Raw genomic sequence first — 26,837 nt, 5'->3', positions numbered from 1 at the left:
TACAATCAAAATGAGAACACTGATAAGTAACTTTAGGTTTGTTTGTGCTGAATACACTAAGTAAGACATATTGGTTTATTCATTATTTGCATCAAAAAGACATAAATTATGCCGAATATTAACAGTAGTATTTCACAATGAGTGTAGTTAAAGTAAATGAGAAAGCTGTTCTGAATGGCATGTTTTTGTAACATCATGAGCTCTTTATTTCACAAAGACTATCTCTTTTGATACAATGAACGATTCAGTTTTTACTAATATGTGCAAACACTATCTTTAACAGAAATTCATGTTATTCTATTGATTTAATCTCTGTGAGTGTGTCAAGTATTTTAATGATATGCCCTTTAAAACATTATTTTTGAGGAACAACGAATAAAGTCCTAAAATTGATAATGGTCTGATGGATAAACTTGGGATTGTGTTAAAAAATTTCTGGATGTAAAAACTGTCCTATTTATGGTAAATAGTTAATTATGCTTCTATTTTTATATCCTTTTTATATCTGGAAGCTTAATAATCTTCTGTATTTTGGAGTCTTTTCATTGTGCTCAGGTTTCTTGCAACAGTGCAAAATCATATTTATGGAAACCTTTTGAAACTTATTAAAAATACTTCTTCGCAGAATCAAGACAAATGAAAAGCTTTTAAAATGATAAATATAAATGTGGGATAAAATCAAGAAACCTTATCTGCATCTGTTGCCTGAATCTGAATTACAAAGGAATCTTTTGGAGCATTTTCTTGTATTTTGGCATGATAGTCTTTCTGTGACATCACTGGGCAATTATCATCCACATCACTGATTCTTACTTCCACTGTGGCAAAGGTGAATCTGTTGATTTGGTTGTCCTCTTGATATGCCTAAAATGCATGAAGATAATTAATAATAATAATAATAATAATAATAATAATAAATGTTCAGAAAATAACAAAAGAAATAATTTAATGTTTAATAGTAATAATAACAAGAAGAAGCCAAAACAATTTGTTAACCTGGTGCATATATGACTCAAATGAATTAATGGGTAAATAACACTTCCATCAGTCTGTAAATTATTGCATATAACATCCACTGACTATTCAGACCTTAGTCTATATATAAGTGTGATCTTTTTTTTCAAATTCAATTACACATACCCATACATTAAGTTTGAAAGGCCTTTTTCTAAGCTAATGGGTGTCTAGTTATTATCCACACTGACATATACACGTACATACTTTTGTAACTTGACTATCTCTCTATTAACAGTCCTGAATCCTCAATGTATACCCAGATTCCTCTCTTATTGAAATGTCATTTTTAAAACAATCAACTTAAAATTCCTAAGAGTATCTTAGAATACTTCACAGTAAGCATAACTTTCTCTGCTCTGCTACATGCAAGCAATTAAGGCATGTTCAGTTCTTATGATATCTGAGTGACTCTGAAAACTTTGATGTTCATAAAATATTAGAAAGTATCAATGAGGAAGATAACAAGATATATAAATCTACTGCCCCACCTGCAAAGAATATCATGGTAGTCTCATTGTAGTTTTGGTATAAGTATGTCAATGTATTACTGAAGCATGTCAATGTAGAAGCGTGTCAGCGTATTACTGAAGCATTTCAATGTATAAGCATGTCAGTGTATTACTGAAGCATTTCAATGTGTATGTCCAGGTATTACTGACGCATTTCAATGTATAAGCATGTCCAGGTATTACTGAAGCATGCCAATGTATAAGCATGTCCAGGTATTACTAAAGCATGTCAATTACTGATGCATGTCAATGTATAATCATGTCCAGGAATTACTGAAGTATTTTGATGTATAAGCATGTTAAGTTATTACTGAAGCATGTCAATTACTGACGCATGTCAATGTATAATCATGTCCAGGAATTACAGAAGCATTTCGATGTATAAGCATGTCAAAGGTATTTACTGAAGCATTTCGATTTATAAGCATGTCAAGGTATTACTGAAGCATGTCAATGTATTACTGATGCATGTCAATGTATAAGTATGTCAAGGTACTTAGACTGATGCATGTCAGTGTACAAGCATGTCAAGGTATTACAGAAGTATGTCAATATATAAGCATGTAAAGGTATTACTTATGCATGTCAATTGTATAAGTATGTCATGGTATTACAGAAGTATGTCAATATATAAGCATGTCATGGTATTACAGAAGTATGTCAATATATAAGCATGTCAAGGTATTACTGATGCATGTCAATTGTATAAGTATGTCAAGGTACTACTGATGTATGTCAGTGTATAAGCATGTCAAGGTATTACAGAAGTATGTCAATATATAAGCATGTCAAGGTATTACTGAAGCATGTCAAGGTAGTACTGAAGTATCAATATATAAGCATGTCAAGGTATTACTGAAACATGTCAATTACTGATGCATGTCAATGTATAATCATGTCCAGGAATTACTGAAGCATTTTGATGTAATAGCATGTCAAGGTATTACTGAAGCATGTCAAGGTATTACTGAAGTATCAATATATAAGCATGTCAAGGTATTATTGAAGGATGTCAATTACTGATGCATGTCAATGTATAAGCATGTCAAGGTATTACTGAAATATGTCAATAACTGATGCATGTCAATGATGAAGTATGTCAAGGTACTACTGAAGCATGACAGTGTTGAAGCATGTCAATGTGTTACTGATGCAAGTAGATTATTATAATAATAATAATAATAATAATAATATTAATAATGAGGATTTTGTATAGCGCCTTATCTTTAGAAACTCTAAGCACTTTACAACATTAGACAACACCTATAAGATACAAAACAACAAATAATGATATGATTACAAAAAACAAACACCATGAAATTAGAAAACATGAAAACATGTTGAAAGTATTTAAGGTAGGAAGCATTATTAGGCCTTTAAGTTTGTTCTTGCCGTCAAAATAGGTGAGTTTTAAGAGCACTCTTTAATGGGATAAATGTCTTTGTGTCTAAGTTGTGTCTATAGTAGTCATCATACTATTCAGCTAATAAACATGATTAGTTTACAACTACAATCCGTTAGTGGAACAAGTAGATACAACCACTACAACAAGTCAATCAAGCTCTGTGACTTTGAACTTTGATATTTTTATCAATATTAGATTTGTGGATCTGTAATAAGTGTAGAACAAAGAAAGTAAATATCCAAACTGTTCAACAACTCATACATTTTCTTTTTTAAGTTTACTATAATGGCATGAAAATATAAACAGGTTATCTACAGATGCTAAGAAATATGCCTAGCAAATTTGATTTGCATTCTTCAGATATTTTCTGACAAATCGTCCTAACAAGTTGTTTGTTAAAAAAGTCTAAGCACAAAATTTCAAATATGTGTAAAACAAAATGAAAATAAATTGCTATAATGGCCTTAAAATCTAACCAGGCAATCTGCTTCTGCATATAATCAAACCATCAAGATTTAATTTGCCAATGTCATGTGATCTTTGCATTATGCTACAAAACTTCTTGGGATAGATAGACATATGAATGGATGTATGGAAAAGATAAATTCAAGATGACCCAGAAGCTAGTAGTGGAGACATTAAAATTAATAATTTGTTCTATGTTCTGTTATAAACTTATATACATAAAAGGAAATTTCTTTGCCAAAATACTCTTGGATGCAGACCATCTGTTAATGCCAACCCCCCAACCCCCAATATCAGATGATCATCAGATTGATCCCTGAGTGACTGTAACAGTTCTACCCATTAAAGAATATCATGCAATGTGGTATATAACAACAGTATATAACAATGATATATAACAATTAGAAAGTCTAAGGAATGGGAAAGAACCTGTATGAAGACCTACCTTAACAACCAATGTATAGCTGTCAACTTTTTCTGTCAAATATCTCATTGGTATACAAGTTTCCACTATTGTTATCAATCCTGAAAAAGCCTGATCCTGCAAGTGTAGAAATAGCCATAAATCTATAATCAAGTTGTTGTTGTGGGGTTTAATGCCATTTTTCAGCACACAATAGGCTAAACATGGCAGCCAGTATTAACGGTAGAGGAAGAACCCAGGAAAACCCAGGAGAGAACCACCGTAATGAAGTTGTTATTATTAATATACTCTTTATATTGGATTTATCACAAGAAAATAAAATCCCTTCCAATACTATTGTGAAAACCAATTATTATGTTATTATTGAAAGCTATATCAGTAGCTACTTAAATACAGTTCTCTTTGGAACTATACAAATAACCTGTGCTATAAGTGAATGAACCTCTTGCTGAGGGATGTTCAATCAAAATTTTGTCATAATAGTGCAGTAAAACACAATAATGAATATTTCATTACATGAAATTATATTATGCTAAATCCTTAGTAGCCAGGAAATATAATAAAGTAATAAAGTAAAATACCAGTAATTTAAGTAGCAATATTGAAATTTAAAGAATTTAACAGGATCCATAATTATAATCATGTAATAAGAACGACAGCAGTATACTGAGGGAATTTATAATTAAAGATTGCAGTCAATAAAAAAGAGAAAAAAATGATATTGATTTTGGAACAACAAAATTCCTGTAAAATGATTATGATATTTATCTCAGTTAATAAATAAATCAATTAATGAATCATTCATTGACAGATACAGCAAAAAAATAACAGAGAATGCCTGCAGTATAAATTAAAAACACTGAGCACTTTTAAGGAATGGAGATTCACATGGCAGTTCACAAAAGTACAAATTTTATCTTCATTTTCTGCGATAATATTACAATTCTTTTTGCATGAATACTATTTAACTTGTTCAGATAAGAGATTTGTCCAGCCTACACTATATTGGGCAATTTAAATTAATGAAAAGTTCAACAATAACATTTAGAAAATGATTGGCAAAAGAGATCAATTACAAGTTTTAAAGCATAATTTAAATATCATAAATCTATGAGTGTGAATGCTAAAAATAACACTCAGTTTAGGTATTGTTGATGAATTCATATTTACCATTTACAGATTCAAGTTGGTAATGAAGTGTTGCATTAATGCCCACGTCTTTATCAGCTGCATGCACTTTACCGATATACTTGTTTTTTGGTTCCTGAAGAAGAAAAACAACATTTATATATTTTAGTCTAATGTGAATGTGTGGGATAGAAACAAAGAGTACTCTTTATTTTCACATTCATCATAATAAGTCGTCACTTGTAAATTCATGTCATATTCTCCCATCAAAAATCATAATCAAACATTTATGTGTATGGAAACACCTTTTTTAATAGCTAAAAATTACTGAATAAATAAAATGTAATACTTTCAAGCTGCATTGCATTATTATAGTTCCAACTAAAGTAGGAACAACTAGATGAAAGTAAGGCATTGTGGTATACAGATGATTACCCGAGTTGTAAGGTCTGTTTCCATGTTCTGAGTAACTGTGAAATGTTTTGAACTTTACCACTTTTAGTTACATTTTTGAAACTAAACAAATTAAATCGGTTGTTATAGAGTTAGCTTATTAATTCTTTTACAAATTTGTAATTAATTTAGGTATACTTATCAGTTAGAATTAATTACAATGTATACTTTTTGCATCATTTATTTGATTTAGTTATGTGTCACAAATCCAAGGTGTAATGACCAAAAATGGGTACATAGATCTCATGAGAAACTTACCCCCTCATTCACAGCCATGTAATAAATTTCATTGTCAAAAGCTGGAGGTTTATTGTCAACATCCATCACATTTATTGTGAGATTAAGGGTTACATTGTCAAAGTCTCCATCCTAGGAATAAACAAATGAGAATGTTTCTTTTGTTATCGGTTTACTCCTCCATGACTGCCAATATGATAGTAACACTAAAATCATGTGAAAGTAAAAGACAACAGTAAACATTGTGAAGTTTACTTGAGCTGAATTACAAGTAAAAAACACGCATTTTATAATTGTAAAATTTTCATTTTATAAACTACATTCTTTGTTATTAGCAATTTGATATGCATATAACATAACTGATTGTCTGCACTGAAGTAACAGGTTATAACAGATTTAGTCTTTTGTCAGCAAATGTGTTCATGAATAGATGTTTTGGCAAAGGCCAGCCCTACAGTCCCATACTTATGATAATGCAGTTTTAATTTAGGGTGACAGTCATTTACATCTTGTCCTTGTGCTGTTAAATCTACTTAGTGACATTTGTGTGGGTTGTTTTTATTTAAGTGTAAACAGTTTTTAACAACATCCTAATTCCAGTAATAGCAACATACAAATATACTGGTAAGTTGGCTCTGGTCATTAAAAATTTGGAGAAAACTGAATTTTTAATAAAGGAATAATAAAAGAATATGTGCATCTTTCTATCTTTCTTTCCTCTCAAGATATATATATATATATATATATATATATATATATAGAGAGAGAGAGAGAGAGAGAGAGAGAGAGAGAGAGAGAGAGAGAGAGAGAGCATAGGTATGCCACTTATTGAGTTAATCCAGGTTTTATGGATATAGTATGCATATATGTGGGTTATCAGCTATAGGAATTTCAAAAAGTTCAAATCACAGCTGCTTGGATCATTCTTTGAGTGCAAAGAACTAAGCACACCTCCCCCTTGCTCTGTAATCTTAACTGGCTCCAGTCCTATATACCTACCTATCTGACTTCACCCATGTGTATACTTCTTCTTACACTCACTGTTCCCACTGTTAAAATGAAGTCATATGGACAACAATCTTTTGCTTACCAAGGCCCAGCTATGCTAAATGAATTGCCTATTCATCTTAGACACAAGGACACTGTGATTTCATTTAAGAGCACTCTTACAATCCACATATTTCAACTACAAGAAAAGACTTGAGGACTTGATAATGTTTACTACATTAATTATTGTCGGCATGTTTATGTTTTGTAATTTCATAGTGTTAGTTTTTGTAATCTTCTTGTATATGTATATGTTTTTATATGTTATCTAGTATCGTACAAGCATATAGGGCTTCTAAAGATTAGGTGCTGTACTAAGTCATTATTATTATTATTATAAGGTATGATACAGTGTTCTGTAACAGAGAGAAGAATAAATGTTAGGTTATTAGTGTAGTGTTGTCAGTATTTCAGTCATGTACTAAAAGTTCACTATGATATTTATCTTGTGTATGTACTGTGCTCCTTGGCACTTTTCATGAACTTCAGTATTAATATAATTATTATTTCTTTTTCAGCATTCCACTACAACATTCTTGCATCACATTTCTTTTATTTTCTTCTACATATGTATCAGGATATAATTTTTGAGTATATATTTTACTAACTGATGTCTGAAGACCTTGCTTTTCAGAAAATGTGCTTACCATTGTTTGTTTTTAGCATGAAATTATGTCTAAGTTAAGTCAAATAAATTTAGTTTTCTATACAAATACCTTGAATTTGCCTTTAAAAAAATTTGGATAGACTTTTGCTATTCTGACCCTAACACAAAATAGACATATAGATTACACATTTATTATTTACTCTTTTGTCATTCAATAATGCAGATAATTCAGGTCTTTCCCCTGGCTCTTATGTTATATCTAGTTTTGTTTTAATAAGTTGTTTCTTCCTCTGAAAGGGAGCTTGATTGATGCCAATCAGCATTCAGTGGAAAGAATCTGAGTATTATCCTCTTTAAAGAGGTTATGTCAACTCATCACTTCTCCTCTTTGTTGGTGCATTGATCATCATAATGAATTTATCATCATCATCAGCAGCAGCAGCAGCAGCAGCAACAACAACAAAAGTGTAAAAATCATTATGGTTATGAATTTCATGCATACAACCACCACCATCAGTAGATGATTCATTCCTTGAGTGAGATGGAATTCACATTTCCTAGACAATACTTATGAGTAATGATGTTTGCCAGTGTATATTCTAATTGTGAGAAAGTTAGTTTTATATCTTAAGCACTGAAAAACATGAATTTTAATTAAATAACTCCATTTTAAAACTATCTTATAATAATAATAATAATAATAATAATAATAATAAAGACTTTATTTAGAGAAGGTAACTCAATTAGTTACAGAACTAATCTACCTTGAGGCCTTCTATCTGTTATGTACAACATATACAGTATATACACAACGTGATGTGAAGAGTCTGGCATGACACTAAATAAGTAATTTTAAAATTCAAAGTATCAAGCCTGGAACACATGCACAGGCATCAGTGAAAACATAAATATATATAAAACATAAAATATAATCCTGCATTGAAAAATTCAGATATGAAAATGATGCAAAATTACAGAAAAGCAGGCGGTAATTTTTTTACTAGAACTGTTCAATTTTCTAAAGATTTCATCCATTTAAGATACTGAAACTTTAAATAATTTTAAAAGTAGTTTTAACACGATAATGTATTATTTGCAGAAAAATAGCTATTGATCTCATCATGCTGTAACTCAAGTTCACCTATAGCATCCCAAATCTGTATACTGACACCATCATAATAATAAGCTGCATTACAAATCAGTATATTTTCTTTTCTAAAAATGAGGCATGTAATAGCTCTTATGTCACTTTTTGTCAAATTTCTTATCTTCATAACAGCGTACATTGAAAATTTATATGTGATCTGATAAATAGGTATTGGTAGATATGTTAACTTCAAACGACTATTTCTACCTAAAATAAAAATACTTTTTCAAAATTCCAGCAGTATTTGTATGTTTTATTCTTACCTGTATCTGCAGTTCCAAAGTATACTTTTTAATAGCATCGTAGTCTAATTTGCTGTTGAATTTTAAAGTAAACACGTTATTGTTTATGTTTATTTCAAACAAACCATCATTTGGGGACTGAAAAGTAGAATAAAGAACAGAATAAACATTGACATATACAAGTAGACAAATATTCAGGTCAATATCTACCAAATATATTCCATATAATAAACAAATAAAAGTAAACAAAAGTCCTTGTAGATATTAACAATGTTTGTTTCTTCACTTCTTTGATTCCTTTAAACTGAGAATTGAAATATCTGAGATATTTTGAAGAACAAAAATACACCAAATAATATCCATCATTATTTCTGTGTTGGCATGGTCAATGCTTAAATCCAGTGCATAACTTTCTAACGTCACGAGTTTACAAGTTGAACCTGAGGTCATGGATCTCACCAGATCAATGAACACAATGTTGAATAAAACTCATTTTCTTTTTGCTCAATCATTCATTTCACAAGGCATTAGAGAGTAAAAGTCTAAGTCATGATCTTTGACCTTGAACTCAAGGTCACATTATTATGATAATCAAAGTCATCAGAAACATGGCTGAGATGCATTTACCACTAAGGGTGGTGGTCATAATCTTTATGCATTTGTTTAATTTCTTCTTTAATCATGCATCCTAATTAAGGTAATGGAAAATCGAACCCAGTAAAGGTATTGTCAAGATATACAAGCAAACCAAGATTTTATCAAAATTTATTCCTACTTTAAAGTTGCTGTGTTCAAAAACAATTATAGTAAAACTGTCATGATAATCTTAGACCTTGAACCAATCCAAGGTCACATAATGCTGGTTATCACAATCTTCTGAAATGTGATTCAGCAGTACCGATACAGGAAGATCAGTTTAGAGCTATGTGTATTTACAGCCATAACATTTTGTGTGTGTGTGTGTGTGCTCATGCATCCAAAGTTTACTCTCCTTTAACTCTGTCCAAACATGATTTTGTTCAGCCACTGATAGTTTAGTTTTTTATGACAACTATTGCCAATTTCTCCAAAACATCCCTTCTTAACTGAAGGTAAATTTGTATTGTTGCCGATCAGGTGATAATTTTACACTTTGAGACAAAGTTTCTAATTTTCTGTCCATAAAACATGCCAAATACCTATGTCATGTTAAATAAATTAATACAGAGTCCTTTTCTATTGAATATTACTTGTTATAAAATGGTGTATGAAAACATAATCATAACAAAAAAGAATGAGGTGAGGTTTTACCTGCTTTAATATCATATGCTGTTTTATGTTCATAGCTTGTTTCTAATCAGTGGATGTTGTCATAGGAATCAAGGTTTATTCAAAAAATATAGTACACACTGTCTTGAGAGACCACTGCTATGAGAAACATCCTGTCTTTTGAGACCAGATTCTCAATGTAATTTATTTATTGTCAAGATAGTGTTTTGACTTGTGATGAGAGACCATGACTTTTGGTGGAATGGTCTTTCAAGACCGTTGCTATTGTAAAACCAAGCATAAAATAATTTTTCAGTTCATTCTAGTGTTCACATATTCTGAATTTTGTATTTAATTACATTTATGAAAATTATACACTCTCATTTATCAGACTAAAACAAGTCACTGTACTAAAAACAAAGTAAGAAATATATGAGTAACACAAAAAGAACGCAAGAAAAGTAATACGCAAATAATAAAATACTGGCTAAAAAAGAAAAGATGAATCAATTACTATTAAGCAATTGAAATTGCTCATTTGGTAGAGATAAACACTATTGTCAGTTTAAATGAACAAACATACATGAATACATTGTAATGACAAGTTTGGGCATAAAAATTAAAAAATAAACGCACAACAAATCATTACATTTTAGAAATTGACAGTGAAACATACATGATATGAATGGGAGATGCATGAAAGCAAAGAGTTGGAGAAGGAAATGTTAAGATATTGTGCAGGAATGCATATTGACAAATAGGAAAGTAATGAAATTCAACTTATGCATATTTTACAGTAAAGAAATTTTTGTTTCTATCTATTTTGCATTACAAATAACAGAATTATGAACAAAAACAAATTATGAATTGGTCCCCTGAAAACTCAAAAATTCCTGTTGGGATGATGTAAGTCACTGTGACCTAAATTTTACATTCCATTGTTGATACTGTGTGTCCTGAGGAGCATTACACCACCCAATATTAATGTTTTTCTCCAGTATCTTATTTTGCAATTTGGTTAATTTCTCAGATATTTGCCTATACAGTCATGAAACGTAATAGCTGTGTATGAGTCCTTAAATGCCTTTTATGTTCCAGTGTCAATGTTAAGTGCTTGCATTTAGTGTATTTTTCAGACATTGCTGCCTGTACAGTCATGAAACATCATGGCTGCATGTATTCTCATCATTACTACCCTACCAACTTAATTGGGGTCACCGTGAGCTAAGCATAACAACCAATGTAATGTTATTCTTGTCTTCAACCCCATCTCACAAACTCTGATGTCAACACAGTTATTGAAATTAATGTAGAAATGCATTCCAGGGATAAGTATCCTCTCAAATCTAATTTAGGTTGTTATGACCTACATTTTACACCCAAGTGGCAGCATTAAGGACCAGTTCATGACAGTTATAAATAAAATGTTGAATCATTCACATTTTTGTAGGATGCTCTTATCCAGCACCCACCCCATATCATACAATGTGAAACATTGAATAAATAATTACAACATCTACCTCCATATCACTGTGTAATATAGATAACATAGTCATCAAACTTGATGTAGTTAGAGCAACATATGTTATGCTGTGGGCAGAGGTGTTTATATTATCTTGACCACTATTTCTTTTATCCATACACTTAAGTGCAGATACATATTGTCTAAAAATAGACATCTACATGTAATTTTTTCCTCATGATTTCACATATATTTAGCCATTAAAATATGATTATGACCAAAATAGTGTAAAAGATCTGAAAACAACTGACATAAGAAGAAGCGGTTTAAACTGCACATACCTTTATCAAGACTTGTCTTGTTGAGGTATCAAATTTATCATCATCACATATTTTAAAGTCCCATATACTTCCACCTTCAGGTAGTGTCTGAAGTTAAAAAAAGAATGATGAAACGGCAAAAATACAGCAATAAATGTGAAGAGCTCAAACTAAATAAATGAGAAGAAGAAGATCATCTTAATCGGACTGATTGTAGATGCAAAGATCTCAACCGTTAATAATGATTTCTCTCCTACCTCCTCCCCACCATGGGATTAGGGAGATAAAGGGATGGGAGACATCTGAGAAATCATAGAGCTACAATGCTGTGTTGTGTTTGTCTAATGACAATTACTCAACAAAATCCAACATCCTACATTTTCTAATTATTTTTATGTATTGGATTTAAAATAAGAATAAATAATACCTCATTTACTGCAATACTGTTTGGAGATGAAATCTTTGTGTTGCTCATATTGCAAAACCATGGCAGGAATTCATTTTTAGGTTCAATCTCGATAGCAAATAAAGTAGGCTGAAAGTTGAAATTGAAAGAAAATTGTACACAAATTAGCATACAACTATGCTGACACCCATAATATATATATATATATATTGGTTTGTGAATTTGTATTATTTGTTGGCTTTTCTTAAAAGTCATTTGTTATGCATATTTGTAATTTGTAATTGACCTTAGTCCAAAAATCAAGTTCATACTGTACCTGACCAGTGACAATATAATACACAGTTAAAATTCTCTCTGTGAATGTGGGTTAAATATTCATATCATTATTAATGTAAATCATGTTTATTTTAATATGAGTCTAGGACATTGGAATTCCCCCATGAAAAACGTGCTCCACCTTATGTTTTACTGTTTTTATATTAAAATTTTAGTAGCAGATTTTATCTTGTTGACAACTTAAAATTTTCCTTACATGAACACTTGACCATTTCTACTTTTGTGCCTTAGTTTTTTATATCATTAATTTGTTTGCTGGAGAAATTACTCATTCTTGCCTAAACATCTTGAAGCAGAATCAGTTTTATTGTTGTGCTCAGCTTTATCATTTTGGTGGAATTATTTATTGAAATTATTATTCACTGAAAATATAAAGTGCTCATCAATAATATTCTTGGATGGAAACATTAATTTGGAATTACAGTGAATTCAGACAAGAATATTTTTGGAATATATTATTGTGAGACATCAAAAAACTGTTAGTACATCATCACATTTCAGTTCATTAGTACATTACCACATTCAAGACTACAGGCACATCAACATATTCAATAATGGAAACTGTTTGGAATACCACTTGAATTCACTTGGAACTTTATACATTTGGACTTGTGATAAAACATTTAGGACTAATACTGCATGATCTTTAAAAATTTTCACTTTTTATTCTAGGGAAATAAATTATTTGTTGAATTAAATTTTTTTTATTGGTTTTCATTCCACTGTATAAAGCTGGAACAAAGATGGTGTAAATAACTACAGATGCATCTCTATCCTTCCTTGCCTTTCCAAATCACTAGAAAACCACGTGTTTCTTTTCTCAACTATTTGAATACATTTGACAGAATCACTTGTGTAAAACTGCACTTATATTTATTATTGATAAACTGCTGAAAGCATTAGATATAGGAGAAATTGTAGGCACTATTATCATTGATTTTTTGTAAAGTTTTTGATATTGTAGAAAATAAAATTTTGCTTCAGAATGTAAAATCTATAAATGCAATGAAAACTACCTAAACTGTACAAAAATATCTTTAAATGGTCAATGTTCTGAAAGTAAAAAATATTAATTGTGGAGTACTACAGGGCTCTATCCTTGGACCTCTGCTATTCACTCTATTTATCAATGATTTAAGATAGGAAATTCAATTTCTTGTGCTGAACTCTGTGCAGAGGATACTACCCAATCTGAGTCAGGTAAAACCAAAACCGTACTCGAAAATAATTTACAAGATGCTCTTAGCTGACTTAAAGTATTGGAAAATAGTATGATCAAAAATACAGAAAAAAAATACTAGTTGCAACAAAACAAAAACTAGCAAGGCTAGACAGTGACAAACTGCAAGTAATATTTGACAGTGTGAATCTTAATATGACCTCTCATTATAAAATTATTGGCGAATTTGCAGATAACAATCTTACTTGTTCTATTCACATTAAACATGTTTCAAAAATGGTTAATTCTTATATTTGGCTGCTGATGAAAATAAAAACATCTTATCCATTTTAGTATAGGGTCATCTTTTTATAAAAGCTTTATTCTCCATTTCTGGGTAATGTAATTTGGAGTAATACCTTTAATTCATTCATAACAAAACTTTTAATTCTCCAAAAAGGGCATATCATTTAATTCTAGATTAATGTATAGACAGTTTCCAGGAAGCATGAATAACATAAAAAATTTAACAATACATGAAAGAATATTTCCTAGAAAGGCCAAATTTCTGCATAATGTGTCAAGTAAAGCCAATTCCTGTCTACCTAAACAATATCTTTTACCAAAGTGATGCCGATGGTACTGCAAATTTATGGTATTTTAGAAATAAACATTACATTTCCAGTACTAAGGCCAAAGAAGGAATCGTTAAAAAAAAAGTTTCAATATGCTGGTCCACTGGTATGGATCAACATTCCCAGTGACATAAGGCTGGCTATTAGCATTTCTTCTTTTCATAAGCGATGTTTCAAATTGATGAAATCTTAAGACAATTAAACAGTTCTAGTAATATAAATACCTTCTGCTTTTCTGTAATTCTGCATCATTTTCACAGTTGAATTTTTCAGTACAATATATTTTCTATTTTTTATATGCTTATGTGTTCTCATATGCCTGTGCATATGTTCCAGGCTTGAAACTTTGATTTTTAGAATCACCTAACTCTTAGTGTCAATCCAAATTTATTACATTGTGTTGTATTTACTGCCTATAGTGTACATAACAGATAGAAGACCTAAAGGTAGATTAGTTCTGTAACTGAGTTACATTCTCTAAATAAAGTCTTTATTATTCCTATTATTATTATTATTATTATTATTATCCATCTGTTATTGTTTATATCATTTAAAATATTGTCCATATTTTGAGATAATAGATCACTGCAATTTTGGATAAAAGATAGACCTTCTTCTTTGTTCCATGTGTATTTATTTATTCCTTACCTCCAGAGACACTTATAAAATTTTGCTCTACTTTACTCATGTAGATAAGTGAACATACAATGGGCATGTGTAATGATTCCAATCTATCATCTAGGTCAAAGAATTATATAATTTTTAAAACATACGTCGGGTAAGACATACTCTATTGTTGATGTTGAATCGCCATGGATACATGTAAATTTCCCTATCCCTTTATTTGATCAACATCTACCACTAGCGATTCTCAATCCAGTCATTTGGCATAATTGTAAAAGTTTTTCGCTGTAGTGAATTATCCCCTTTACGTCTTCATTAGCCCGATCATACGTTACGTTACTTCGTCTCTTAGGTCTTGAAGTTGGTCAATAATATATGTTTGATAAAATCTGGCTCCGTTCCGGTATAGGCATTAAAATGCAATTATTATTTTATAGTCAGCATATTTCATTTTTAGGTAAGCTAACTCATTCTCTACCACTGTATATATATTTTCTTCAGAATGAATAGAGGAGTATTCATGTGACATGTATACAAAACCAAAAATTAAGTTCCACTTCAGTATGCTAGCCTTAGACAAAACAGCTAAACAACTAATTGTATGTGGAACTTTTTCCTTGATATATTAAAATGCGTGAAGAGGGGTCCACGAACGAAAACCTAGATCCCACCCCCCAATTTATTTTAGCAGATCGCGATTTAATTCTAACGCTATCAAAAGATTTTGTAACCGTTAATATTAAACAGATAAATAGTACCTGCCCATGTTTCAACAAAACATTGTATATCAAATTTTTCAACATAATTAATAAAATCTGACCTCTATTCTCTAGAAAGTTTCTCACTTAAACCAGATATATTCCATACCAAACAACCTAGCACAGAAATAGAAGCGTTCTCCTCGTACCAATTTTGTAGGCCTCGGCCTGTCCTATCTTTTGTTTACAAGAGCAGCATAATTTCTAACCTCTTCAAATACATGCGTGCAATCGTCTAGTATTAGTTTCTCATATTTGTAGAAAGCTTTTTTCCCTTGTCCAGTGGCCTTTTGCAATATCCAGAAGATTGGCATGAGCTTCTCTCTGAATGGAAAATCTTCAAATACACGTACGTTAACTGGTCCGCTAGCTGCCGCTGTGTCTTCATTCTCAGACGCGGTCCTCGTGGCTGCTTCACTGGCTTCTTTCCTTGTTTCTCTATAGCGTCTCAGCACTTTCTCTTTGTCTTTATAATTTGAAATTTAACAATCATAGGTCTTGGGTTTTCTTTTGATCTCAGCCGATGGGCTCTTTCAACGTCTGACCTCTCTGAATCTAAACCATGTACATCCCTCATATACACTCTAATCGCTTTTTCTGTATCGTCCCACTTCTCTTCGTGGATTTCAGGCACACCATAAAACACCAGATTCTCTCTACGGGAATACGTCTCTTGTTGCTCAAGGTTATTTTTTCCCCGCCTGCAATCGTATTTCCAATTCAATAACTTTCTCCGTCAGGTTCTCAATATTCTTGCATAGGACCATATTCTGATTAGTCAGCAATTCATTTTTGATTTTCATCTCATCTAGAGAACATTCAAATGATATAAATCGTTCGTTAAGTTTCCTTACTTCATTTCTTATCTCGAGCATTAAATTTATCAAACTTGAATCAATTTTTTTGAAGACTCTATAAATGTGTAATCGTTCATAGCATCCCTTTCTCTTTCCGTCATACTATTTGCTAAGGCCCTGGAGTTCTGATGAGTTAGTACAGAAACACTAGCCTGAATTGGACTTGTCCTATTGGGTTCAGAACTATCCATCCATGTAATGTGTTTTGCGAGTTTTGCCACCCGTTCCTCGGTAAGATATGTTCTGGTATTATTGAGAGGACAGCTTGTCAGTTTTGGATGTGTTCTGCTTCCTTCGGATTAGTATCCTCTCCATGCACAAATAACAAGAAAAACAATACACATTTCACTGCCAGGGGTAAACCACTGATTTCCATTTTTGTGACTGATATAGATTTCAGAGATTTGTTTGGCTGGATGAAACATCCAATTCTCTATCTCCACTGCTCCAAACCAATACCCAACTTAAAACTTAACAGAAAACTGTGGCAATCATATTCACCCCCAAACGAAATAACAACCTAGTCTATCCAAACTTCTATATACAAAATCAATTAATCAAATACGTAACAGTAGTAAAATTCCTAGGAATGTTCTTTGACAACCATCTCACATGGAAACAGCACATTGAACAACTCACCCAGAATTGTAACAAAGATCTCAATTTACTCAGGAACATCACAGGGACTGACTGGGGATCCAACCAGGAAACCCTCCTCACGATATATAAAAGCCTAATTAGATCAAAACTGGATTACGGTTGCCAAGCATATAACTCGGCTAAGCAGCCTGTACTACAAAAACTTGACACTATCCAGAGAAAAGCCTTTCTATTATGCACAGGAACACTCCCCTCAACATCATTAGAAGAACTACAAACACTAACAGGAGAACTACCCTTAAAATTACGTAGGCAAGAACTGCTCCTCCGGTACTCCATTCGATTAGATACCCACCCAGACAACCATCCCACCAAAATAGCTATAAATAAGTGTAAAGCTGTCTTCAAACCCAAAATCATACCTATCACACCAAGTGGCAAAGTAATCCTTGAACTAAGAGAAAAGATACCTCTACTAAAAAAACAGGTAACAAACAATACAGACCAGAACAAATCACCATGGTTACAAAAACCACCAAGGATTAACATTGAAGCTACCAAATTAGGCAATAAAGAAGGACAAGAAAACTTACTAAAACCTGTACTGGTAAACGAAATCAACCAAAAATACCCGGACTATGTTAAAATATATACCGATGGATCAAAAACAAACAACCCACCAAGAACAGCAGCAGCAATAGTCATCCCTGAATTCAATATACAAACGGGATCCAGATTACCTGACTATTGCTCCATTTACACCACTGAATTCTGGGCTATACTTGAATCACTACAATGGATCAAAGACAACCAAATACCTAAAGCAGTCATTATAAGCGATTCCCTAAGCGTTATCAAATCGATCCAAAATCGCAATACACACTCGGGGGAACAATTCCTCGACAGAGCATGCCAATTAATCGACGATATCACCACAGCACATCAATTAGTCGAGCTCATGTGGATACCGTCGCACATTGGAATCTCTGGCAACGAAACAGCAGACAAAGTTGCAAAAACCAAACTAGGAGATCAGAACTCTATCAAGCTTAACTATAGCTCTACAGAAGCAATAAGCTTCGCACAAACATATATAGACCAAACATGGCAAGATTTTTGGAACTCCTCCACAAAAGGGAAAAATCACCATGAAACCCAAAAAAACGTAGATAGGAACATACAGCTACTTAAGGGTACCTATTTAGAACAGAAAACCATAAACAGGATAATAACTGGAAAAACTAAACTAGCAAGCAGTTTTGGAAGGTTTATAGGACCCAAACCAGCAACCATTAACTGCTTTAACTGCCACACCACCGAAGATCTACACCACGTATTCAATATATGCCCAAAATATCAACCCGCTCGGAAAATATTTTTCAAAAACCAAAAAGAGATTGGATTACCACACACATACCAGAGTTACTTATGGACTCTAATAAAAATAAACAATCAGCATATAAAAATATAAATCAATTCATAGACTCAGCAGGACTTAGGAACAAAATATAATTACTATCCCCACAAAACCAAAAGACCCAGTAACTAGCTAAATAAATGTAGAAGCCACCACATAAAAAACCATAACATATCATTCAATTTTATAAAAGTATTAATAAATAATTCACTTACGAAGCACCTATAAAAAAACTGAGGAAACCGCAAAATCGGATGTCCTAAATGTCCTTAACGAACCGAATAATCAGCTAGGATTCCTGTCCTAGATGTCCTTAACGAACCGTGTAATCGGCTAGGACTCCGGTCTCTTGCTAAATAAAGTATAGATAACATTCAATCTCGAAAAACATCAATTAATAAATAACTTAAAGAGGTAATATCTAAAAACTTATAAATAACATAACGTAGGAAACACACCCTAAACACCTCGACTAGTAATACCATAATAACCTTGAAAATCTCTCTTCATACATGATATCTACTAAGAACCTCTATAAACAGCATAGAACATCCCCCTCCTTTTAGAACATTTTGAAGAGAAAAAAAAATTCTCGGAAAAGAAAAAGGCAAATGCAACAAGAAACCAGCGATGTAAAGCAAGCAGGACCGTTCCCGAGCTCTCCTTCCCACTAATGACAGCCAACCATTCAACTGTAGGGACCTTTATGGGCCCACAGATTGAGGCCAAACTATCGGGGTTCCTTGAATCCATAAAAGCCTGGGGGAGGTGGCACCATCCCCTTCCCCAGGAACAACTAGCAGGCTGCGGTGCAGTCAGAAAAAAGTGGCACATGCACAATTGTGCGAACGCTACTATAATTAAACTCAACAACAACAGAAAACAAACAGTATACTTCAAGCTAGTACGTGTACGGTGACCCAAAGCCGCTTCTGCCTGTGTTTGTATGTTTCTGACCTTCTTTGTTCACACTTTCATTCCAAACAGAGACACTTTTACAAACATTCATCTTTTTGTCTATGCATATTTGATATAATAAAGTTGTTATTATCACACCTATGAAAACTCACCATGTGTTATCTGTAAAAAAAAATAAATTAAAAATTGGGAATTCTTGTGAGCACAATTATCGTGACTGTCATCTCATGTGTAACGAAGTCGAATTTCGAATGCATGCAAACAATTATTGATATTTATCATGATGCAGCAAGCACAATGAAAACAATCAATAGAAAGCAAATTCTTGCTGTGACTTCTCCAAGAAGAATTGTTAAATGTCAGACTTGGGTTGATACAGAATGCACAAACGCCATAAACAAAGATTTAAGATATCTAAAGCAGTTTAGATTAAAACGTACAAGTGAATCACTTGAAAATTATAAATTTTATAGAAATATGTATAAATCTCTTACAAGAAGCAAGCGATAGCAATATCAATTAAAACAAAAATAGTTTTTTTTATCTGCTTTATACTCTAAAGATACACAACTTTTCTGGCGCCTTGTAAAGAACCCAAGTACTGGCATGCAAAACAGTATCACGTCTGCAACGTGGAATGAATATTTTTTCGGAATTATTCAATTTTTCCAGTTCTGTTGACCCGATACAGGAGACTGAAAACGTTCAAGTAATTCACGAGAAATTAGAAAGAGCAATCACTGAATAAGAGGTACGCCTAGCATTGAGTAAACTGAAACATAACAAAGCTGTGGGAATAGATGCAATATCCAGTGACTTCTTTATATCTTTATATGTATGAGCAACATAATTGCACCAATATTAACAATATTATTTAGCGGACTCTTCGATGTTGGATATTATCAAGAATATTGGTCAACGGCTATCATCATACCAGTTTTGAAGAAAGAGGATGCAAATGAACCCTCCAATTACAGAGGCATTAGTCTACTACCTGTATTAAGCAAAGTGTTTACATAGATTTGAAATAACATAATAAATGAATGGGTGGAGGAAAACGAATTACTGGGCAAAAAGTAAGCAGGATTAAGGGTGGGGTATTCCACAGCAGATACTATATTTCTGTTATATTCATTCATTTCTAAATATTTAAGAAAACGCAGGGGTAGATTCTTTACAGTATTTTTTGACTATTATAAAAGCCTTAGCTAGGATAGAGAGAGAGAGACGTTCACTGTACCAAAAGCTAGTTAGTGGAAATATTACTGGAAAAATGTTACAAATCATTTAAGCAATTTATACTGATTTAAAAGCATGTGGTAAGTCCAACAGTCTTATTAGTGACGTGTTTAATTGACCTTTGGGCATGCGCCAAGGTTGTGTTTTATCGCCTTTACTGTTTTCTTTATTTTTGAATGATTTGAAACCCTTTTTAGCTGGAGGAAACAGGGGAGTATTTGTAGAAACCTTGGAACTATTTTCACTGTTGTATGCAGACGATTTAATTGTCTTTGCTGACACTGGTCACCAGTTGCAAAATATGCTCCATAGGTTGCATACATATAGCCTAAAGTGGAAATTAAAGGTGAACATGACAAAAAACAAGAGTTGTTGCATTTCGCATAGGTGGCTATTTCAAAAGTCACGAAAAGTGGTACTGTGATCATGATGCAGAGGCAAAGGCTGGATCATATTATCAGTATTTAGGATGCATATTTTCTTTCAAAAATCATGGTATACGTGCCAGAAAACTCTATCCTTGCAGGCGCTGAATGCTGTGCATATACTGAAACAAAGTCTATCAAAATTTGTCTGTTTGACGTGAAGATAGCTCCCATACTTAATTATGGAGGTAAGTTTCGGGGTTTTGTGATGCCAATGATATTGAAAAAGCTCATTTGTCATTTTGTAAATATATCCTTGGTACATCTAAGTCTAATCCAAATGTATTTGTATATAATGAATTAGGAAGAATTAGTATGCAGTGTATAAGATATAAGCGTATCTTGAAATATTGGCTAAGAATTATAAATATGGCAGAAGACAGATATCATAAACAATGCTACAATTTACAGTTAAGATGGTGGGAAATTGTTATTGTTGAGCTAACTATGTTAAAAGGTTTATATTTACATTTGGATTTTGCAATGTTTGGTGTATACTCAAGGCATAAATGATGAAAATATATTTCTTAGATTGCTCAGCCAGATATGTGAAGATATTTTTATGCAAAAACTGCAGGATGAGATTAAGTCGATGGAAAGACTACGCTTCTATAGGTCATGGGGGGGGGGGTAGAATTTACTTGTCAAAATATATAGAAGTGTTGGGAGATAACGATTTTTGTTAAATAATCACTATGCTTAGAGTGGGGAACTTGCCAACCAGAGTTAATACCGGACGAAATGAAAGTATCTGCTATGAGGAATGATTGTGTAAAATTTGTAACGTTAACATCGAAAATGAATTTCATTTATATTAATGCTTGTCAGCTTTATGGAGAAATACGAAGAAAATACTTACCCCACCTTTTTATATAAAAATACAACTTTAGAAAAATTTAGGTCCTTTATACACAATGATACTAGTCAAATTCTGATGACTAATTTAGCAATGTTTACTAAAAGCTTTAAAGATTAGAGAAACAGTTTTTATCAACGACTCCTGCTACATAAGACTTTAGATCAATATCACAAATCTTGCTCCACACAAGTTTTAGGGTTACCCTTAAATCTGCTTGTTTGATTACTGTGCAGTATACACTTGTATCTCACCTATATCCGAAAAAGCAATGATTATATCTTTCTTGTATATTACTTCTTATAAATACGATGTACTTTTGTTACACACTATAACATCTTTTTGTACCGCATGATGTATGGCTATGTATCATGGGCCAGCGGCCTATATTACAAATAAACATATAATAATAATAATAATAATAATAATAATATTATTATCATTATTATTATTATTATTATTATTATTATTATCAATCATCTGTTAAAATTAATCTCCTTCATATTGGACATCACCGAGTTATTATAATTAGAGAGCTTTACAGATGATATAATTACAGTAATAGAAGAAATAATATTTCAGCGAAAGAGTTTGTAATTTGTAAATAACTTGCTTACCGATGGTCCACAAAATATTTTGCCTGTAAGACTCTTTGTTTTCTGAAAAAAGAGTGATTTTTATATTGCTTCTTATAAAGAAAGGCAAGTTTTGAATAAAAGATGAAAAAGACACAAAATAAAGTCACGACAGTAGTACTATATAATCCAAAATAAACTGTTCTTGTGTTAGCCCATTTCAGAAAGGCTAGAATTCACATAATACTTTTAATATTTTGATATGCTTGCTTGTTATTAATTTTAAGAATGACAAGAGATTCCAAGGAATTATATATCATGTACCTTAGGAAGTCCAGTGCTTTACCGATTCTACATCCCATGGACGATAGCAATTACATTCTATTTTTTTAATTCCACAAATCAAACAAGCTGTCAACATTAAACCCTGCTAGACTGGATTTCATATTGGTCAACTTAAGATGGGATTTCTGTGGGACATTCTACCACATTTTTAAGATGCTTCACCGTCCCAAATGAATTTCTTGACTTTTCAAATACCTATTTTAGAGCTTGTTTGTGTTCAGAACTGACCATGAAGTTTGACTATACAGAATATTTAAAGAAATCATAACCATAATGTTCAAATGACCTTGACCTTGCTTGAGAGTAAGAGGGATATTTAACATTACTCTATGGAAGAAAGAAACATTGTACAATAATAGGTGTAGAAAGAGTATAGCATTTCAAATAGTTTGTCACATATTATGTAAAATATTCTTTTATCGCAGAAAAAATTGCAATAATTAATAATACATTTCTACATTAATTTTAATTATAAATTATCCTCACATAACGTGTAGGGCTTCTCAGTTACACAGTTTACGTATGATAGGTAACCCTTCCATCTTTCTGTGAAATGATCATACAGAAAACGTTTTGACTTTAACGAATACACTAGCACTGTTGTCAGGAGAAAGAGTCATATCCCAGGAGGGATATGTACACCGTGTCTATGTTAAATCAGATGGGACAATATTAATAGCACATGTGTCAGGTTTTATGGAAAGGTAGGAGAGCAGTGTTATTGTATCTGACATGTAAAAGTGCAATAACCTAAAGGAACATGTTACTAAATCAGTTTGGTATACAAAGAGTTTAACATTACTCAGCAGTACAAAGATATAATGTACAACAGTAGAAAAGCATCATTTCTAACAATGGATTGCAGCACAATGTAAAGACTGCATTAATTAATAATATATTTTCTAACTTGTTTGAACAATGACTCTTCTACTGGCTGTTATGGTTTTATGAGTCATAAAAAATAAAAATGTCAAAATATTATCTGCATCTATTTACACTACCCAACACATACACACAAGAAAATTGGTCTGCCTTTAATTCTTGTGCTGGTGTGTTGACTATTCATAGTTAAAGTTTAGCTTGACCAAGAACACAATAAGATCTGAGTGGTGATCTAGACCTTACCATATTTTCAGGTTACAAATGCCAAATCACACCCCAACCAGGTCAGTTCATATCCCAGACTTCACCCTAATAAATTTAGTCACTAATATCATGGAATTTGCCAATCATCAAACAGCTAGCCTGAACATCAATTGTTACCAATCAAATGAAAATCAGACAAACCAATTTCAGTTTTGATTAAAATTAAGCTAACTGGATCAAACAAATCGAAAGACCAAAACATTTTACAAGTCTGTAGTCCTTATTAGTGTTATGAACATATGAGGACAACACAAACTGAAATACTATGTTTGGAAACTAATAAGCTATTTCAGAGTTTGACAGTGAGGCACTGATTTTGAATTTCACTTCACACAAGTTTTACGATGGGAAAAATGGAGTTGAGTAAATACTCAGATTTAAAGTTTGATGTCAGAGTAATGCATTCTATGAAACTTTCAAATAAATACATTGTGATTAACAATCATGCGCTCAACATCTAGATACTTACCATACATTCCTGGTCAAGGTCAATCGTGTTGTTGAAAAAAAAGAGGTCATATGTTTTTGAGTTTTGATTATATGTAAAGTTTAGGGGATTAATGGAACATGCCACTGTAGATGCATTCATGATTATTGCTGAAGGAGTTCCTGAACAGGTACATGCATGGGCTACAGAAGTCTTATTACAGCTGCTGCTACATTCACTGACACTAATCACAGGCACTGAAAAATTAGAAAATCACAGGCACTGAAAAATTAGAAAAATCAGGCACTGAAAAATCAGAAAATCACAGGTACTGAAAAAATTAGATATATACATGCTATTAAATCACTAAATACATCCAGTGTTCTTGTTAATTTAGATTTTTTTTCCATAAACCATGCATACAGTTTCTTCTTTAACGTATTATCAGTCGTTCGATACAAAAATAGTTTAGCCCACAATGTATAGAAGGTAGTTGGTGTCCACCTTGATCAGCTGAAGCATTATATTCTTTGTTCATAGTATTTTGTTTGCTTGAAATTTTGCATTATTGTATTTGGTCCTGTTTTGTATTAAATCAGATTTCTTTAAAAGTTGTGTCTTGACGAACCCCAATTGCGAAATTAAGATGTTTGTCCAAATTTTGCGCCTGTATGATTGTGTCAATTTTGAATTCTATAGCCAGAAAAAGATAAATGTTTTAAATATTTGCAACAAAATATAAGGAAACACCTTATTTATACATGTACTATGCATGGTTTAACCGAATTTAATCAAAACCAAAAAAATGAAGAGAGATTGAAAATAATGCGAGAAAAAGAAGCAATATTTTCAAATGTGTAGCAATGCATGTTCCTGTCTTCTAATGTTATTTGATACTTGTATTCTAAATCGTCGTCTTCCTGAACTCTGCGCTATTTCTTACACATATTTCTGACTCCAGTTTTGTGTTGATACTAATTATAGACCTGAATGGTGGCTGATATATAATACAATTATCTTTATGTGATTATTTCCTCTTCTGGCCCCCCAAAAAATATTGGTAAAGGAAACTGCCAAAATAAAAACATTTTCTTTTCAAGGTAAAACTTTTAAACGTAAAATTTTAAAGAAAGTTTTATTGGCGGATTGAATAATTTCTTTTGAATTATGTTACGATGTGGCTGTGACAAAATTACATTGCTTTAACTGAATTTAAAATATTACTGCTGTTGTTAGAGAGAGAGAGACAGACAGACAGACAGAGATGGGCCAATTGCGGTCTGTAGAGAGATACGTCAGGATAAGTCACTCATCATATTATCCATTAATAATGCCAACCGGACTCCTGATGTCCAATGGTTTAGTAGGAATGGTGTTTATATGGACAAGGGAAAATTAACATTATCCGTCCATTTCTGTGTGGTTCTGAGGACAAAGAGAAACCCTATGTTAAACAGCGTAAAACAAATTCTGTGGACAAAAAAAATTAAAGATACGATTTTTGTAGGGTTCTGGAAAAATGGGAAATCCTATGTTATAAATGACCAAACATCTATACTTTATGAGTCCTGTATGATGTTGCAAGACAGGCGTTTTTAGAATTTTGCCGATTGTACATTTGAGATTCTCATTAACAAATTGTACCTGTTGCAAAAAAGCATAGCCTCACAGTTGGTAACATGGCACCATTATTGAAGAAAGAATAAATTGTTTTACCAATCGAATTCTGACCGACTTTTTTCTAATGTGACATAAGTCGTGCTTGGAATATCGCCTATACCCAAGCTAAGATTTTTTTTCTCCAGGTAATGTTTTGAGTTGGATAGAAACCCAGTGCAAAAGTATTACTGTAGAAGTTTATTTTTTTGTGTATTAGATCTATGCCAAAACACTATTTTGCCACATTAGATATGTCAGTATCATACTGGTTAAGAACTTTCAACACCTACTGACAGTAAGGCAGCCAAATTTGGCACCTAAACTCTTACACAACACTCCTGCTTCAAACAACAACAAAAAGATAACAAAATAAAAAAAACAAGGCTTAAAAGTCAGCCAAATTTGAGATCGACGGTCTATTTTTGGCAAAACATGCATGTCACATTCGTAACAATTCCTTTAGTGAGACTTTATTTAGGGTAGCTAAAATTCTAAAATTCTCCTCTTGAACTTTATACAAAGAATGCATGAACATCTAAAACATAGTATTCCCCAGTGTCGCTAGAACCCTACAAAAAGTGGTCCTAATGTTATTTGCAATAAAATTTAACAACAAAATTCCGCACAGACCAGAAGTTTTTTCTTCCTGACAATTGTTCAAATAATACTGGTCGACAGCAACCATAATAATGAAAATAAAATAAAAAATGCCTGACTTGATACCGAACGGTAACAAAACACACT

At 32.2% G+C, this 26,837-nt stretch overlaps 2 protein-coding genes across 2 annotated transcripts in view; both read right to left on the bottom strand.

The window, feature by feature from the left end:
• The window catches only part of LOC149803180 (protocadherin Fat 4-like), a 137,117-nt gene extending 132,032 nt beyond the window's left edge, over positions 1–5,085 (bottom strand). The window contains exons 1-3 of the mRNA XM_089952795.1: positions 4,991–5,085; positions 3,842–3,937; positions 688–864 (exon numbers count right to left, since the gene is read on the bottom strand). Coding sequence (XP_089808921.1) covers positions 688–864; positions 3,842–3,937; positions 4,991–4,993 — 276 coding nt within the window. The 5' untranslated portion in view covers positions 4,994–5,085. The remainder of the gene's footprint in view (positions 1–687; positions 865–3,841; positions 3,938–4,990) is intronic.
• Positions 1–26,837, bottom strand: part of LOC149803179 (uncharacterized) — a 303,327-nt gene that overhangs the window by 238,515 nt on the left and 37,975 nt on the right. The window lies entirely within an intron of this gene.

Source organism: Sinohyriopsis cumingii, chromosome 3 (genome assembly GCF_028554795.1).
Source record: "Sinohyriopsis cumingii isolate HCF-2022 chromosome 3, ASM2855479v2, whole genome shotgun sequence".
In the NCBI taxonomy this organism is placed as follows: domain Eukaryota; kingdom Metazoa; phylum Mollusca; class Bivalvia; order Unionida; family Unionidae; genus Sinohyriopsis; species Sinohyriopsis cumingii.
Note: the sequence above shows the minus strand (reverse complement) of the source record. Positions and strands in the feature narration are given on the sequence as shown.